Source organism: Emydura macquarii, unplaced genomic scaffold (assembly GCF_026122565.2).
Source record: "Emydura macquarii macquarii isolate MOO-44397 ecotype Brisbane River unplaced genomic scaffold, CSIRO-AGI_Emac_v2 contig_1253, whole genome shotgun sequence".
Lineage (NCBI taxonomy): Eukaryota > Metazoa > Chordata > Testudines > Chelidae > Emydura > Emydura macquarii.
Genome location: NW_027131390.1, coordinates 41,540,199 through 41,554,850, shown reverse-complemented (window position 1 = coordinate 41,554,850; position 14,652 = coordinate 41,540,199). Strand labels below are relative to the sequence as shown.

Genomic DNA, 14,652 nt, shown 5'->3' with positions numbered 1-14,652 from the left:
GAAATGGTCCGTAAATGAAGGAAAGGTTTGGGATTCCCTGCCAAGGTTTTGTGAGCTTTCTGAATTCAGAATTGTTCCCAGCAGGTGTGACATCCTCATGACAGATGTCACTCATGGCTTCCCACTTCTCCTGACTGACACCTGGCTGTGGCTTCCCCCCTCCCCCGCTTTGCCCCCCAATCTTCCTTCCCTCTGAGTGGGACCCTCTCCTCTTTGTCCTGTTTTGTTTGATCTCTCCAGCACTTATTTGCTTTGTTCCCACCATTTCCCATTCCTCTCTTGAGGTTTCCTCTCTCCCTAGCACGGGCAGTGACTTATGTCTAGATTCTCTCTCTATCCCTCCAAGGGATGGGATGGTGAAGGAGAAGAAGAATCCCCAGCAGGAAGATGCTGAGCAAGTAGAACCACTTGGGAATTAGCAGGAAAATACCAAGGGAAAGTTTCTTGGAGCTGTGCACAGGACAAAGCCTAGGAGGGTCAGTATAGGGCAGAGAAAACCCTCAGTAGCTGCTCAGACCTTATTAGACATGAAAGAATTAGCATGAGAGAGACCCTACTCGTGCTCTGAGTGCGGGAAAAGCTTCAGTTGGTGCTCGCGCCTTCTCACACGTCAGGGAGTACACACAGGCAAGCGACCCTACACGTGTTCAAAGTGTGGGAAAAACTTCAGTGTGAGCTCAAATCTTATCACACATCAAAGTGTCCACAATGAAGAGAAACCCTTCACATGCCTTGAGTGCGGGAAAAGCTATAATTGGAAATCACATCTCATGAGATATTGGAGAATCCACACTGAAGAGACACCCTTCACGTGCTCTGCCTGTGGGAGAAGCTTAGATGGAGGTCAGTCCTTATCACACATCAGAAAATCCTTCACAATGAATGTGAGAAATGTTTTAGAAAGAGTTAATCTTTTATCAGACATAAGAGAATCCACACAGGCCTGTAATGCCACAAATGTCTTGACTAGGGCTGGCCAAAGATTTTTTTTATTTTGTTATTAAGTTAGTTCTCAAGTAGCTTGCACCATTTTTTTTTCAGTGTGTCTCTCAGTTCCACATGAGTTCCTTGCCTCTGTCTTATGCACCTCACCCTTTTTTCTGGTGAATCCCAGGATCCTTTCTGTAAACTTTTTCTTATAAGTCCTGGCAGTATGTCCCCCTCGTGCAACAAATATCCATTGGCCCTTGGTGGGGGAGATAGGGTTGAGCTCCCCTAGATACACTGAAGCTTTGTCTCCACTGGGATTGTATGTGGAGTTAGCTGCTCAGCTTAGTGATCTTGTAACAACACAACGACATTTGCAGTGCAGACATAACAGTGGCTGGGGATAGCTTTCCACTTCACCTGAGCTAACCTCCATAATTTTTCTTAGTCTAAGCAAACTCCGAGCAATTGATACCATTCCCCCATTACAAAGTGATTGTTAGTCACCTAGTTCCCTCTTATGGGACAGTTTGTCTCAATCCAAGTCCTTCTCCCATTGCTCAGGGTTGTGTTGGATAGAAGTATTTTTTCCCATCATTTTCCTCATTTAAAGTACATTGAAATATAACAAAGAGAAGGAGCAGTAGGTGTCACACTTGGATTCTCAGTCAGACTCATTGGGGCTGGAGCTGAAAGTGTCACAGACCCGGAGGGGGATTTTGAATGGATCCCAAACATAGAGTTACCATTCTGTGCTTTAGTCTCTGCTTCCATCTATTGGCAAAGCTGCTTCTGGCCTTTTTCCTGCTGAGCTGGGATTGTTGCAGAGAAGGAGGGATCTTATACTCCTCTGTGTTGTGGGTTTTTCTCATTCCTGAAGGTGGTTTGGTCTCATAATTGGATATTACTTTTGTTTGACAGAATGTACCTCAGATTTATTGGGGACTTTGAGACAAATGACCATCTGCTAAAATGGTAATATTTTATTTGTGTCTTTTCCCCTCCTCTCCGTGATGACATGGAGGAAATCCAAGTGCAGTTCAGTCATGAGAAAAGAACAGTCCCAGCTATTGGGCATGCTACCAAGGAAACAGTAGCATTTTAAAATTTCTGCTCTGAAACAATGAACAACAACATACTGCAAATTGTGCAACTAACTGAAGTAACTGGACAAACTTGTTGTGACTGCAATATAAATTAAAAACACAGGATGTCCAATAAATAGGGCTTAATCGATTTATTAATCAATGATTATTAGTCAAAGATCAGTACAGTATAATACAGAAAGAAAGAGTACTTTACATTACCAATCCTTCTGGAAGACAGGAATTGCAGCTGTCATGCTGTCCCAAAGATTATGTGCTTATCCCTCCTGTATTAATACCTGACTGAGGGGAGTTTCACAATTTTCCTTATATCACTTTATCTAATTTATCTTTCTTCTCAATTTTCTGTGTTTTTCATAGACATTAATTGCTGCACCTTCTACTTGGGGGATATGTTGTAAGTTGCAACATGGGATGTAATTTACATATTAACAGTTATCCAGACCCCACACATTGAACAAAAACAGAGAGGCATGTACAAAAGACAAGAACCTTTTTTTTTAACGTTCCAGGCATAGCATTATCTACCTTTTTGCTATGTTTGTGCCTAGCCTAGTGTAATTGTGAAATTGCCTAGTGTAATTGTGAAATTACAACACTTCAGCTGTCTGTTTAATGTAAATAAAAAAGCATTTTGGAAGATCTTAACAGCAAGACAATTCAAGAAACGAATGTGATATTATATAATGTAAATACTATATATACTATTAATATTGGCTATCACTATAGAAGTTACAGACTTTCTCTTACCTAACTTCATATATTTTGTAGTAGCCGGTATAGCAGAATACCTAGAAGCTCCTGTATTTAAGTGTATTTTACAACTTCTTCTATCTTAATTTTTGCTAAGCTTGCATTCTCCAGTACAGATAGAAAGCGGGAGTTCGTACAAAGGTCACAGCATCTACCCACCGTACAGTTACAGACAATTTAACATGACTATAAAGGATTTCAAATATAATACACTTTACATATTCAGTTGACTACTTTCTTATTTTTATTATATAAGACCACTTTTCCATTTACAGTTGCTACAATAATCAGTTATATTTTTAACAGTTATCACACATTTAACCTCTACATTTCCCAATATATCTTATCCAAACAAACTTGTAGTTTGTAATAAAACAATTTACATCCCTGAATAATAGTTCTGATTGTGGGAGCTTAGGTAACCAAGTTACATTCCATAACTATAGCTCCATGTTTGAACTCAGTTTTCAGTAATATTCCATTCTTACATGGTAGCTGTCATTGCAACAGCACTGCTGTGATTTCACAAGCTGTATTTTTGTACTTTTTCCTTAGATTAGCTGAGGGGTATAGTGATTCAGTTTGCTCAGTGGTCCCATAGCAAAGCATTCTGGTCTGTTTGTTCAGCTAATGGTATGAAGTATTGTGGGTTTTAGTTTAATTTGATCAACACACTGTTGTTCAGTTGGTTATGGCAATACTGTTCCAGATGATCTGGGAAGCGTGTTCCCCAGTAGGTGACTTGAAACTAGGTAAAAGCCCCATTTATTTGGATCCCCAAGCAATTGTGGCCTAGGCTGTGCAGGAAATAACTCTTGAAGATTTTTCCTTCTTACCTCTTTTCAATAAACACTCCACCTGTGCTGGGTTACAGGGATTCTGATTTAGGCCTGGATGTAGTCCCTATCTTAGGTCTGCAGCACCAGATTAAATAAATAAACTGGGCATGTTTGAGGTAGCTATTCCTCCCTATCACTACTGACATTTGGTGTGGTTTGGTAAGGATCCTACTCCAGAGAAATGTCATGTTACCCTGACCAAGGCCAAGAATTAGACAAGAAGTCAGGTACAAATACCAGGTACCTAGTGGTTGATTTTCACCCCAGAGATGGAAATTATGATGACCTATGCCCCAGCTGACCTATTTATTTTTAGAACACTGCTCCTTAGTTCTACTTCAAGTGATAGCTCATATCCATTCCAATATAGGTGAGTGCACGCCACCATGCACAGGTTCCCGGAACTTTTTTCCCCTTAGCAGACCCCGTAGGGTCAGCACCCCCTGGAGTACCTAAGGCCCCTCAGTTCCTTCTTTTCGCCTGGGATGGTTGCTGAAACGTCTCTAGCTTCTCGCAAGTACCTTCCCCTTGTAGAACTTTGTTATTGTTGTTTAGTAGTTAGTGTTAAGTAGTGTAATAGAGAATAGTTAGCGATAGAATAGAAGCCCTTAGGGGCTTAGGGTGGCCGGGCCATGCCTGGCTCACCTGGCTTTAAGCCTTGTGCCGCTTGTGGCAAGGCTTTCCCTGTCAGTGACCCTCACGATCACTGCCTCAAGTGCCTGGGAGAGCAGCATCGGAGGGAAAAGTATAAAATTTGTAAAGCCTTCAAGCCCAGGACTCAAAAAGAGAGAGACATTAGGCAGAAGACTATCCTGATGGAAGCGGCGCTCTGACCGGTTTCTGAGCCTCCTCGTTCCACCTCGGCACCGAGTATCTCCTCGGTGCAGAGCGCTCCGCCGGCACCGGAGTCGACTTGATGTCCATCCCCGGTGCCGAAAAAGAGGCGTCAGTGCGCGGAGCACTCTCACTCCCCCGCACCGCCTGCGTGGGCGGGGTCGAGTGCAGAAGTGCACCAGCCACAGCCCATACAGCATGTTCCGGTGCTTGCATCTCAGCGCAGGGAGCCTCCCCTGACTCCTGGGGGTGGGGGAGTGCCCCTGCAGGTGCCATCAACGCTGGAGGCTTGCCAGGTGGCACGAGCTTTGATGGCCATGCCCATGCCTCCGCCCCCCCTCCGCCGAGGGACAGAGGGCTGGTGTCCCGAGGCAAACCCTCGCTGGGTCCTCCCGGAGGCTGGTCGAGACCCCCGATGGGAAAAGTCTCCCGCCGGATGATCACCAAGGGTGGAGCATGGAAGCTCCCCTCATAGCTCTGAGTCTGACTTGTCGAGTGTATCCTCCCTGCGGCACCGAGGACGGTCCCCGGCACCGGAGGCAACGCATTCAAGGCGGCGCTGCTCAAGGACCACCTCGTGGAGCAGAGACTGCTGCCGCTCCCAGACCCTGTCACCGAGCCCTTCACCAGCACGGCACTGTACCCGATCACCGGCACAGAGCCCGGCACCAAAGGGCTCCTCCACTTCGGCGCGTCGCAGATCTCGGTCTTTGGAGTCAGGCTCGGCACTGCGAGGCTCTAGACAGCACCGTTCCCGGTCTCCCAAGGGTAAGCAGCACCGCAAGTCGTCGGTGCCAAGGTGACAGATGTCGTCCTGAAGTTCATCGGAGCGTGCTTCCTCCCGTTGGCACCATTCGTGGCAGCACCGACATTCTTCTATCTCTTTGGGGTCGTCAAGGGGCCGGTCCCCGACGAGGAGCAGCAAGAGCCGGAGATGGGCTCAACAGCACTGCTCCAGTGGCTTGAGGTCCTGGAAGGGCAAGGGCACCCGACGCCACCAGGAGACACAATAGCCGGTGCCGATTCCAGCACCGGGTTGGCCACAGGGTCCCTGGCAGTGGCCTTATTGGGGTTTATGGGGGGCTTATATGGGACAGGGCACAGTCTCAGTCCCATCCTCGGGAGTGCAGTCTGTGCCTCCTGCGCCAGATAAACAGGGATGAGGCGGCTTCCAGGGACCACGGTGCCACTGACAGACTTCAGGGCGCACCAAGAGCTCCTGAAAAGGGTGGCCTCCAACCTCAGTCTGGAGGTCAGGGAACTATCAGAGGAGGAGGATCCTCTCTTTGGTGTTTTGGGGTCAGAGGGATCATCAAGGGTGGCCCTGCCCATGCATAACAGGGTCCTTAAGCTCGCTAAGGCCCTGTGGCAAACCTCTGGCTTGGTCGCCCCCACATCCAAGGGCTCCAAAAAGAAATACTGTGTCCCTGCGGAGAGGTTTGAGTTCCTTTTTACCCACCCGGCCCCGGGAACCCTGGTGGTGGACGCGGTCAATCAAAGGGACAGGCAGGGGTACCAAGGCACCACTCCCAAAAACAAAGAAAACAAAAAAATGAATTTGTTTGGGAGGAAAGTCTGCTCCACTGGGGCCTTACAATTTCGCAGTGTGAACCACCAGGCCCTATTGGGACGATATAATTGTAACCTCTGGGACTGCATGAGGTGATTTGCAGAGGCATTGCCCCAGGATCAAGTGGCGGCCTTTGTCACGGTCCTGGAGGAGGGAATGATGGTGGCTGGGGTGGCACTACAAACCACCAGCGATACAGCAGACACAGCAAGCAGGGCCATGGCCTCCACCATCACCATGAGGCAGTGTTCGTGGTTACAGTCTTCGGGGCTTTCGCAAGAGGTGCAGTAATCAATACAGGACCTCCCCTTTGATGGGTCGGGCCTGTTTTCGGATAAGACCGACGAAAAGCTGCCCGCCCTTAAGGATTCGCAAGCCACACTGCGTTCCTTGGGCCTCTATATACCTCAGGCCTCGAGGCGCCAGTCACAACCACAGCCACAATAACAACGTAGGCTACCACCTAGACCATTTCAGCCCAGTAGGGGCAGAGATAGGAATAGGAGGTTCAGGCGGCACAATCAGCCTAGCTCGTCCTCCCAGCAAGGGCCCCCCAAGGGGCCAGGTAACAAAAAACAATTTTGATGGTGCGCCTGAGGGTGGCACTCATACCTTTCTCCTGGATCCGTCCCGTCACTTTCTCGACAGGCTAAAGCCCTTCTGTGCAGAATGGGAAGACATAACATCAGACTGTCGGGTCCTCGGAATAGTTCTCTGAGGATACGCCCTTCAGTTTACAGCCTTCCCTCCAAACAACCCCCCACCCCATCCCTCTTCAGAGACCCCTCTCACGAGCAACTCCTCTTACAGGAGGTAAACACCCTCCTCGATCTGGGGGCGGTGGAAGCGGTCCCACCGCACGAAATAGGGAGAGGATTCTATTCCAGATACTTCCTCATCCCCAAGGCAAAAGGGGGCCTAATGCCCATATTAGACCTATGCCGACTCAACAAATGTATCAAGCGGCTCAAGTTCCACATGGTCTCCCTAGCCTCCATTATCCCTGCTTTGGATCCAGGAGATTGGTATGCCGCCTTCAGTTTGAAAGATGCATATTTCCATGTTTCTATTCTTCCCAGCCACAGGCTCTTCCTTCGGTTTATGGTAGCTGGGTCCCACTATCAGTTTACGGCCCTGCCCTTTGGCCTCTTGTCCGCCTCCAGAGTATTCATCAAGTGTATGGTGGTGGTGGCGGCCCACTTGAGGCGCAGGGGGGTGCAGACTTTCCCTTACCTGGACAATTGGCTAATCCGGGGCAGGTCCAGGGCCCACGTACAGGACAGTGTGTCCCTCACCTGTGCCATATGCAACAAGTTGGGGCTGCACATAAATGAGCAAAAATCTACTCTAATCCCGGTGCAGCGCATAGAGTTCATTGGGGCCACCCTGGGCACTTCCCAGGCCAAAGCCTTCCTCCCACAACCCCGGTTCAAGGCTATGGCCACGATTATCGCCCAGCTGCACCGGGGCCCCACAACAACAGGCAGGCACTGCCTACAGCTGTTAGGATACATGGCAGCCTGCACATATGTGGTGAGGCTGGCTCGCCTCAAACTCAGGCTGCTCCAGGTATGGTTGGCCTCGGCGTATGCACCGAGCAGACACCCCTTGAACAAGGTGGTCATGGTTCCCCCATGAGTACTGGCCTCCCTGAACTGGTGGAGGACCCCCAGGGCGGTGTTGAGGGGTGTCCCCTTCAAGGATCTGGCCCCGTCAGTCACCCTGATCTCTTGTGCCTTGGATGTGGGGTGGGGAGCCCACATCAGTGCTGACCTGGGCACTCAAGGATTGTGGTCAGAGGAGGAGAAGCACCTCCATATCAATGTAAAAGAACTCAGGGCCGTCAGGCTGGCCTGCAAGGTGTTCCTCAGGTTCCTGAAGGGCAGGGTGGTGCAGTTGCTGATGGACAACACCGCAACCATGTTTTATATCAACAGGCAGAGGGGACCGCGCTCCTTAGCCCTCTGCCAGGAGGCCATTTGACTATGGGACTTCGCAGTGAGGCATGACTTTCACTTGTCTGCCTCTCACCTCCCGGGGGTCAGGAACGATGAGGCGGACCGGCTCAGCAGGTCGTTTCTACCCCATCACGACTGGTCATTGCACCAGGAGGTAGTGACTTTCATTTTCCGCAAGTGGGATGTTCCCCAACTGGACTTGTTTGCATCGTCCTGGAACAGGAAGTGCCCAAGGTTTTGCTCACTCTTGGGTCGCAAGCCGGGCTCCATATCCGACGCATTCCTCATTGAGTGGAAGGGGACCCTCATGTATGCGTTCCCCCCCATTCCACTCCTGCCCAAGGTCCTCTTGAAAATCAAGAGGGACAGAGCGGACATGATACTCATTGCCCCGGCCTGGCTGAGACAGCATTGGTACAGTATGCTGCTGGACCTGTCGATCGCCCTGCCAGTGGAGCTCCCAAGATGACACGACCTGCTCTCCTAGGACTAGTGTTGCCTGCTCCACCCGGACCTGGACTCCCTGCACCTCACGGCCTGGAGGCTCTGTGGCTGACGGAGGGGGAGAGAGCCTGCTCGGCACAGGTCCAACAAATTCTGCGGGGCAGCAGAAAACCTTCAACACAGGTCATGTACTGGGCCAAGTGGAGAAGGTTTACCTGCTGGGCAGAATCCCAGGGCATCCTGCCGAGCCTTTCGCCTATCCAAGCGATCCTGGAGTACCTGCTCCAGCTAAAACTCTAGGGTTTGGCACTAGCCTCCCTCAAGGTCCAGCTAGCGGCTATTTCGGCTTTCCATCAGCCGCTAGAGGGGAGATCCCTGTTCTCCCACCCCATGTCAGTCAGGTTCCTCAAGGGGGTGGAGAGGCTTTACCCACAGGTCTGTGACCCGGTGCCTCCCTGGAATCTTAACCTGGTCCTCTCTAGACTCATGGGGACCCCCTTTGAGCCCATGGCTACATGCCCTCTGCTCATCCTCTCATGGAAGGTAGCCTTCCTGGTGGCCATTAGCTCGGCTAGGAGGGTTTCCAAGATTAGAGCTTTGACCTCAGAGCCCCCCTACACTGTGTTTTATAAAGATAAGGTGCGGTTGAGACCACATCCAGTCTTCCTGCCCAAGGTGATCTCCCAGTTTCATTATAACCAAGACATCTTCCTCCCCGTGTTTTTTCCCAAACCACACGGGTCGGAGGAGGAGCGGAGATGGCACTTGCTGGATGTTAGACGAGCCCTGGCCTACTACGTCAACAGGAGAAAGCCGTTCCGGAAGTCGACGCAGCTCTTCGTTGCAGTGGCGGACCGGATGAAAGGATCACCTGTCTCCACCCAGCGCATCTCCACATGGATCACCTCCTGCATCAAGTGCTGCTATGAGCAGGTGAACGTACCACTTCCAGGGGCCATTACAGTGCATTCAACCAGAGCTCAGGCCTCATCTGCGGCCTTCCTGGAGAGGGTGCCCCTGCAGGACATCTGCAAAGCCGCCGTCTGGTCATCGGTGCACACCTTCACGTCCCACTACGCTATCGTTCAGCAGGCGAGAGAGGACGCGGGATTTGGCAGAGCCGTGCTGAGGCAGCTCACCGGTAACATCTACCCACCTTCAAGGTATTGCTTTTTAATCACCTATATTGGAATGGATATGGGCAATCACTCGAAGTAGAAAACATGGTTACTTACCAGTAACTGTTGTTCTTTGATATGTGTTGCTCATATCCATTCCACACCCACCCTCCATCCCCGCTGTCAGAGTTGGCAAAAAGAAGGGACTGAGGGGCCATAGGGTCGGCAGTGCCTCATATACCACAGCATGAGCGCGGTACTCCAGGGAGTGCCTTAGCCGACCCTACGGGGTCAGCTAAGGGGAAAAAAGTTCCGGGAACCCGTGCATGGTGGCGTGCACTCACCTATATTGGAGTGGATATGAGCAACACATCTCGAAGAACAATAGTTACTGGTAAGTAACCCTGTTTTCCGTGGCATTGATTCTGGTCCTAAAGAATGCCGTGGTTACACTGGGAGCAATTGTCCTTTGCCATTTGGATCCAAAGTTTCATGAGGCAAAGAGAGAAACAGTTGATACCTTCAGAGGACATTCCTTCCCCATGGACTCCAGTCTGGTTGCCTTTTTGGATAAGGAGCACTTCCATGCTGTGCAAGTGATGATAGACAGTGAAGGGATGAATGACAGGTGGAACAGTCCCTTCATAATGAATTGGAATCCAATGAATCCAAGTTCAAACTGCAGGATACACGAATATTGAGTCCAGATGCGATGCTTTTGTCTCTTAGCTTTGCTCTTGTCTCTTATGCCTTTGCATCATTTCTCCACCTCCTGCTACTCTGACATATTAGAAAATGTGAAAATAGAACACAGGTGGTTTTCTCATGATTCAAATCTTCCCACATTGTGAGAGACTCCTTCCCCCAAACTTTCACAGCAGAAGACAGCAGGTATGTCTACACTACATCATTCCTGGTTTAGTGGGAATCGAGTCTGATGACCAGTATTAAGAAATTCTGGGCTTGAGAGTATATACTGTATTTTAATCGTATGTTAAGACTTTTCTAACCTGTGGTGGATTCTAGGGCTTTGTCGTTCACATGGCAATGCACAAACCTTAGTCAAAGTAACCACATCCCAGAGTCCTTAGTGTGGCCCCCCCCAAAAATGTGGCAGCTCTAGCTCTAGGACTGTGGTGCACTGTTGAAAAATGTCCTCTGGAAAGAGGCTTGGTGGGCAAAAAGGGGGGGAGGGTGGAAATCAAATCCTGTTTTGTTTGATCTCCCTAGCACTTATTTTGGTTTGTTCCTGCTTTTCTCATTCCTCACTCTGAGTTTCCTTTCTCCCCAGCACAGGGAGTGACCTATGTCTGGATTCTCTCTCTGTCCTTCCAGGTGATGGGATGTTGAGTGAGACCGAGAAGAAGAATTCCTGGCAGGAAGATGCTGAGCAAGTAGAACCGCCTGCGACATTAACAAGAAGATCCAAAGGGAAAGTTTCTTGGAGTTGTGCACAAGCAAAAGCCAGTGAGAGTCAGTATAGGCCAGAGAAATCGTTCAGTAGCTGCTCAGACCTTATTAGATGTAAAAGAATTAACATGGGAGAGAGACCCTACACATGCTCGGAGTGTGGGAAAAGCTTCAATTTGCGCTCAGTCCTTATCAAACATCAGCGAATCCACACAGGAGAGCGACCCTATAAGTGTTCTGAGTGCGGGAAAAGCTTCAATCAGAGTTCACACCTTACCAGGCATAACAGAATCCACACTGGAGAGACTCCCTACACATGCCCTAGATGTGGGAAAAGCTTCAATCAGAGCTCACACCTTACCAGACATCACAGAATCCACACTGGAGAGACACCCTATATGTGCTCTGAGTGCGGGAAAAGCTTTAGTTGGAGGTCTGCTTTTGTCAGACATAAGACAATCCACAGACGTGAGTAATGCCATCAATTTCTTGACTAGGGCTGACCAAAGATTTTTTTAAAAAATACACTAGTTAGTTCCCACATAGTTTGTAACATTTACTTAAGTGTGGTCTCTCAGCTCCATGTGAGTTGCCTGCCTCTGTCTTATGTTCCTCCTCTTTGTTTGGGGTGAATCCCATAATCCTTTATAACAACTCCTTTGTGTTATAAATGCAGGGATTGTGTCCTCCTGTGCCAGAAATACCCATTGGTGCCAGGAGGGGGAGATAGGATTGACCTTGACTAGCTACTCTGAGGTAAAAACTACCTGTGCTTTGGCTCCACTGGGATTATACGTTGAGTTAGCTGTTCATCTTAGCGATCTTTTGTAACAACACAACTACATTGCAGTGTGGTCATAACCCAGGTACAGTGGCTGCAGTTAGCTTTCCCCTTCACCTGAGCTAACCTCCATCATGTTTCTTAACCTAGACCATTTGTTCTCAAACTAGGGGGGTCATGACATGGTTATGTGGGAATTGTGAGCTGTGAGCCCCAAGCTCGGCGAGGTGTGGGGCTGTGAGCCTTCCTGCTTCATCCCGACAGTGAAACGAGGGGGATGCGAGCAGTGATACACAGATACTGCCCACCCCCAGTGTTCCCCCACACCCTCCTAGGGGGCTGTGAGCGAGGGGTGTGAGGAGCAATGCCTGGGCTTCCTGCATCCAGGTCACTTTCCCCATCTGGCTGTGCTATTAGGCAAGCATCAGGAGCTGCTGCTCTCTGCCCTCCCCTTACACAGCCCAGGTGGGGAAAGTGACCTGGATGCAGGGAGCCCTGACATTGCTCCTTGCCTCCCCCACACACACAGCCTCTGAGGGTGGCACACAGGAGCAGCATTCAAGGAGAGAATGAGCAACGATACCAGCCACTCCACGCATGCAGGTCAATTTCCCCAGGTGGGTGCAGGGGGGGAGCAGTGGTTAGGGGCAGAAAGGGCATAGCGGGCCTGCAGTGGTTAGGGGTAAAGGAGGAGTGGGTACCCCACGGGGCTTAAGAGTCACACTCAGAGGCTTGCTCTGTGAAAGGGGTCACCAGTACAAAAAGTCTCAGAACCACTAATCTAGACAATCCCCAAGCATCGCATTGATACCATTCCCCCATTACAAAGTGATAGTTAGTCACCGAGTTCCCCTTTTGGGGACAGTTTGTCTCAGTCCCAGTTGTTCTCACGTTGCTCAGGATTGTGCTGGACAGAAGTATTTTTTCTACCATTTTTCCTCATTTAAAATAGATTGAAATATAACAAAGAGCAGGGGTGGGGTAGGAAAAAATGTGTTATTTCAGACTCTGTGACACCCGCAGGAAATGGGATGAGTCACAAGGATTCCCTCCTTCCCTATCACTGTCACAATCCCCCGTCACCCAGCAGCATTAGTGTCAGTGTAAACTACAATAGTGTTTATCCTCCCCACGATCTACCCCTCCCCTTCCCAAAGTGTCACGTGGTGCTGTGTTCCGAGTGCTCTTTGTGCTTAGGTGTCACACTTGGATCCTCCATCAGACTCATTGGAGCTAGGTCTGAAAGTGTCACAGACCCGGAGAGGGAATTTGAATGGATCCCAAACACAGAGTTACCATTCTGTGCTTTAGTCTCTGCTTCCATCTATTGGCAAAGCTGCTTTGGCCTTTTTCCTGCTGAGCTGGGATTGTTGTGGATGGGAAGGTTGGCTGTTTTTCCTCACTGTGATGAAGCTAAATCTTTTGTAAATAACATGGGTCAATAATAATGAGGTGGCACTGAGTAAATCAAGTTTCAATGAATCAGAGGAGAACATGATGGGAGAATCTGTTTTGATTTTGGGTTATCAGATATAACCTGCTCTGGAATTTCATTTTATATCAAACTGAAAGTGTCTTAGACCCCTCTGTGCTATGGGTTTTTCTCTCTTTCCTGAAGGTGGTTTGGTCTCATAATTTGATATTACTTTGACAGAATGTACCTCAGATTTATTGGGGACTTTGAGACAAATGACTGTTAGCTAAAATGGTAATTAGCTTATTTTATTTGTGTCTTTCCCCCTCCTCTCCATGATAACATGGAGGAAGTTCAAGTGCAGTTCACCATCGGGAAAGAATACTCCAAACTATTGGGCATGCTACCAAGGAAAGAGTAGCATTTTAAAATTTCTGCTCTGAAACAGTGAACAGTGGCATACCACAAATTATACAACTAACGGACGTAAATGGATGCAATCACACTTGTTGTGGGTGCAATATAAACTAATAACAAGAGATGTTCAATTACTAGGCTTAATGAATTTATTAATCAATGATTACTAGTAAAGATCAATACAGTATAATACAGAAAGGAAGAGTAACATCACCAATCCCGCTGGAAGACAGGAGTTTCAATGGTCACACTGTCTCAAAGATTCTGTGCTTATCCCTCCTGTATTTATACCTAACTGGATGGAGTTTCCCAGTTTTTCCTATATGACTTTATCTAATATATCTTTCTTCTCTATTTTCTGTGACACGTTTTTCATAGACAGTAATTGCTGCATCTTCTATGTAGGGGGTATGTTGTAACTTTCACAATTGAGTGTATTTTACATTTTGATTATGCAAACCCCACACATTGAACAAAAACAGAGAGGCATGTAGGTAAGACAAGAACTTTGTGTTGAACATTCCAGGCATAGCAGTCTCTGTCTTTTTGCTATGTTTGTGCCTAGCCCTGAAATTACAATACTTCAGCTCTCTCTGTTTTTAACATAAGTAAAAAAGCATTTTGGAATAACATAACAGGAGGAAGATTCAAGAAACATATATGATAATATATCATCATGTCAATGTTGTATGTACTATTAATATTGGTAACACTACAGAAGTTACAGACTTTTTCTCACCTAACTTCATATATATATTGTAATAGCCAGGTATAGCAAAATACCTAGAAGCTCCTATATTTAAGTGTATTTTACAACTTCTTCTATCTTAATTTTGCTAAGCTTGCATTCTCCAGCACAGATACAAAGCAGGAGTTCATACAAAGGTCACAGCATCTACTTGCCATATAGTTACAGATATTTTAACATGAATATAAAGGACTTCAAATATAATATTCTTACATATTCCATATTGACTACTTTCTTATTTTGATTATATAATATGTCATAAAGTCAGGCCAGAGGGCTGCAAAAAGGCATACCAGGGCCAAAGTGTGAGCCCAAGAATGTCTAAAGCCCTGG

General features: G+C 48.1%; 1 protein-coding gene across 1 annotated transcript in view; it reads left to right on the top strand.

Annotated features, from left to right (window-relative positions):
• The window catches only part of LOC137153367 (zinc finger protein 829-like), a 39,728-nt gene that overhangs the window by 18,215 nt on the left and 6,861 nt on the right, over nucleotides 1-14,652 (top strand). The window contains exon 5 of the mRNA XM_067548609.1: nucleotides 10,885-11,427. Within this exon, the coding sequence (XP_067404710.1) occupies nucleotides 10,885-11,427 (543 nt within the window). The remainder of the gene's footprint in view (nucleotides 1-10,884; nucleotides 11,428-14,652) is intronic.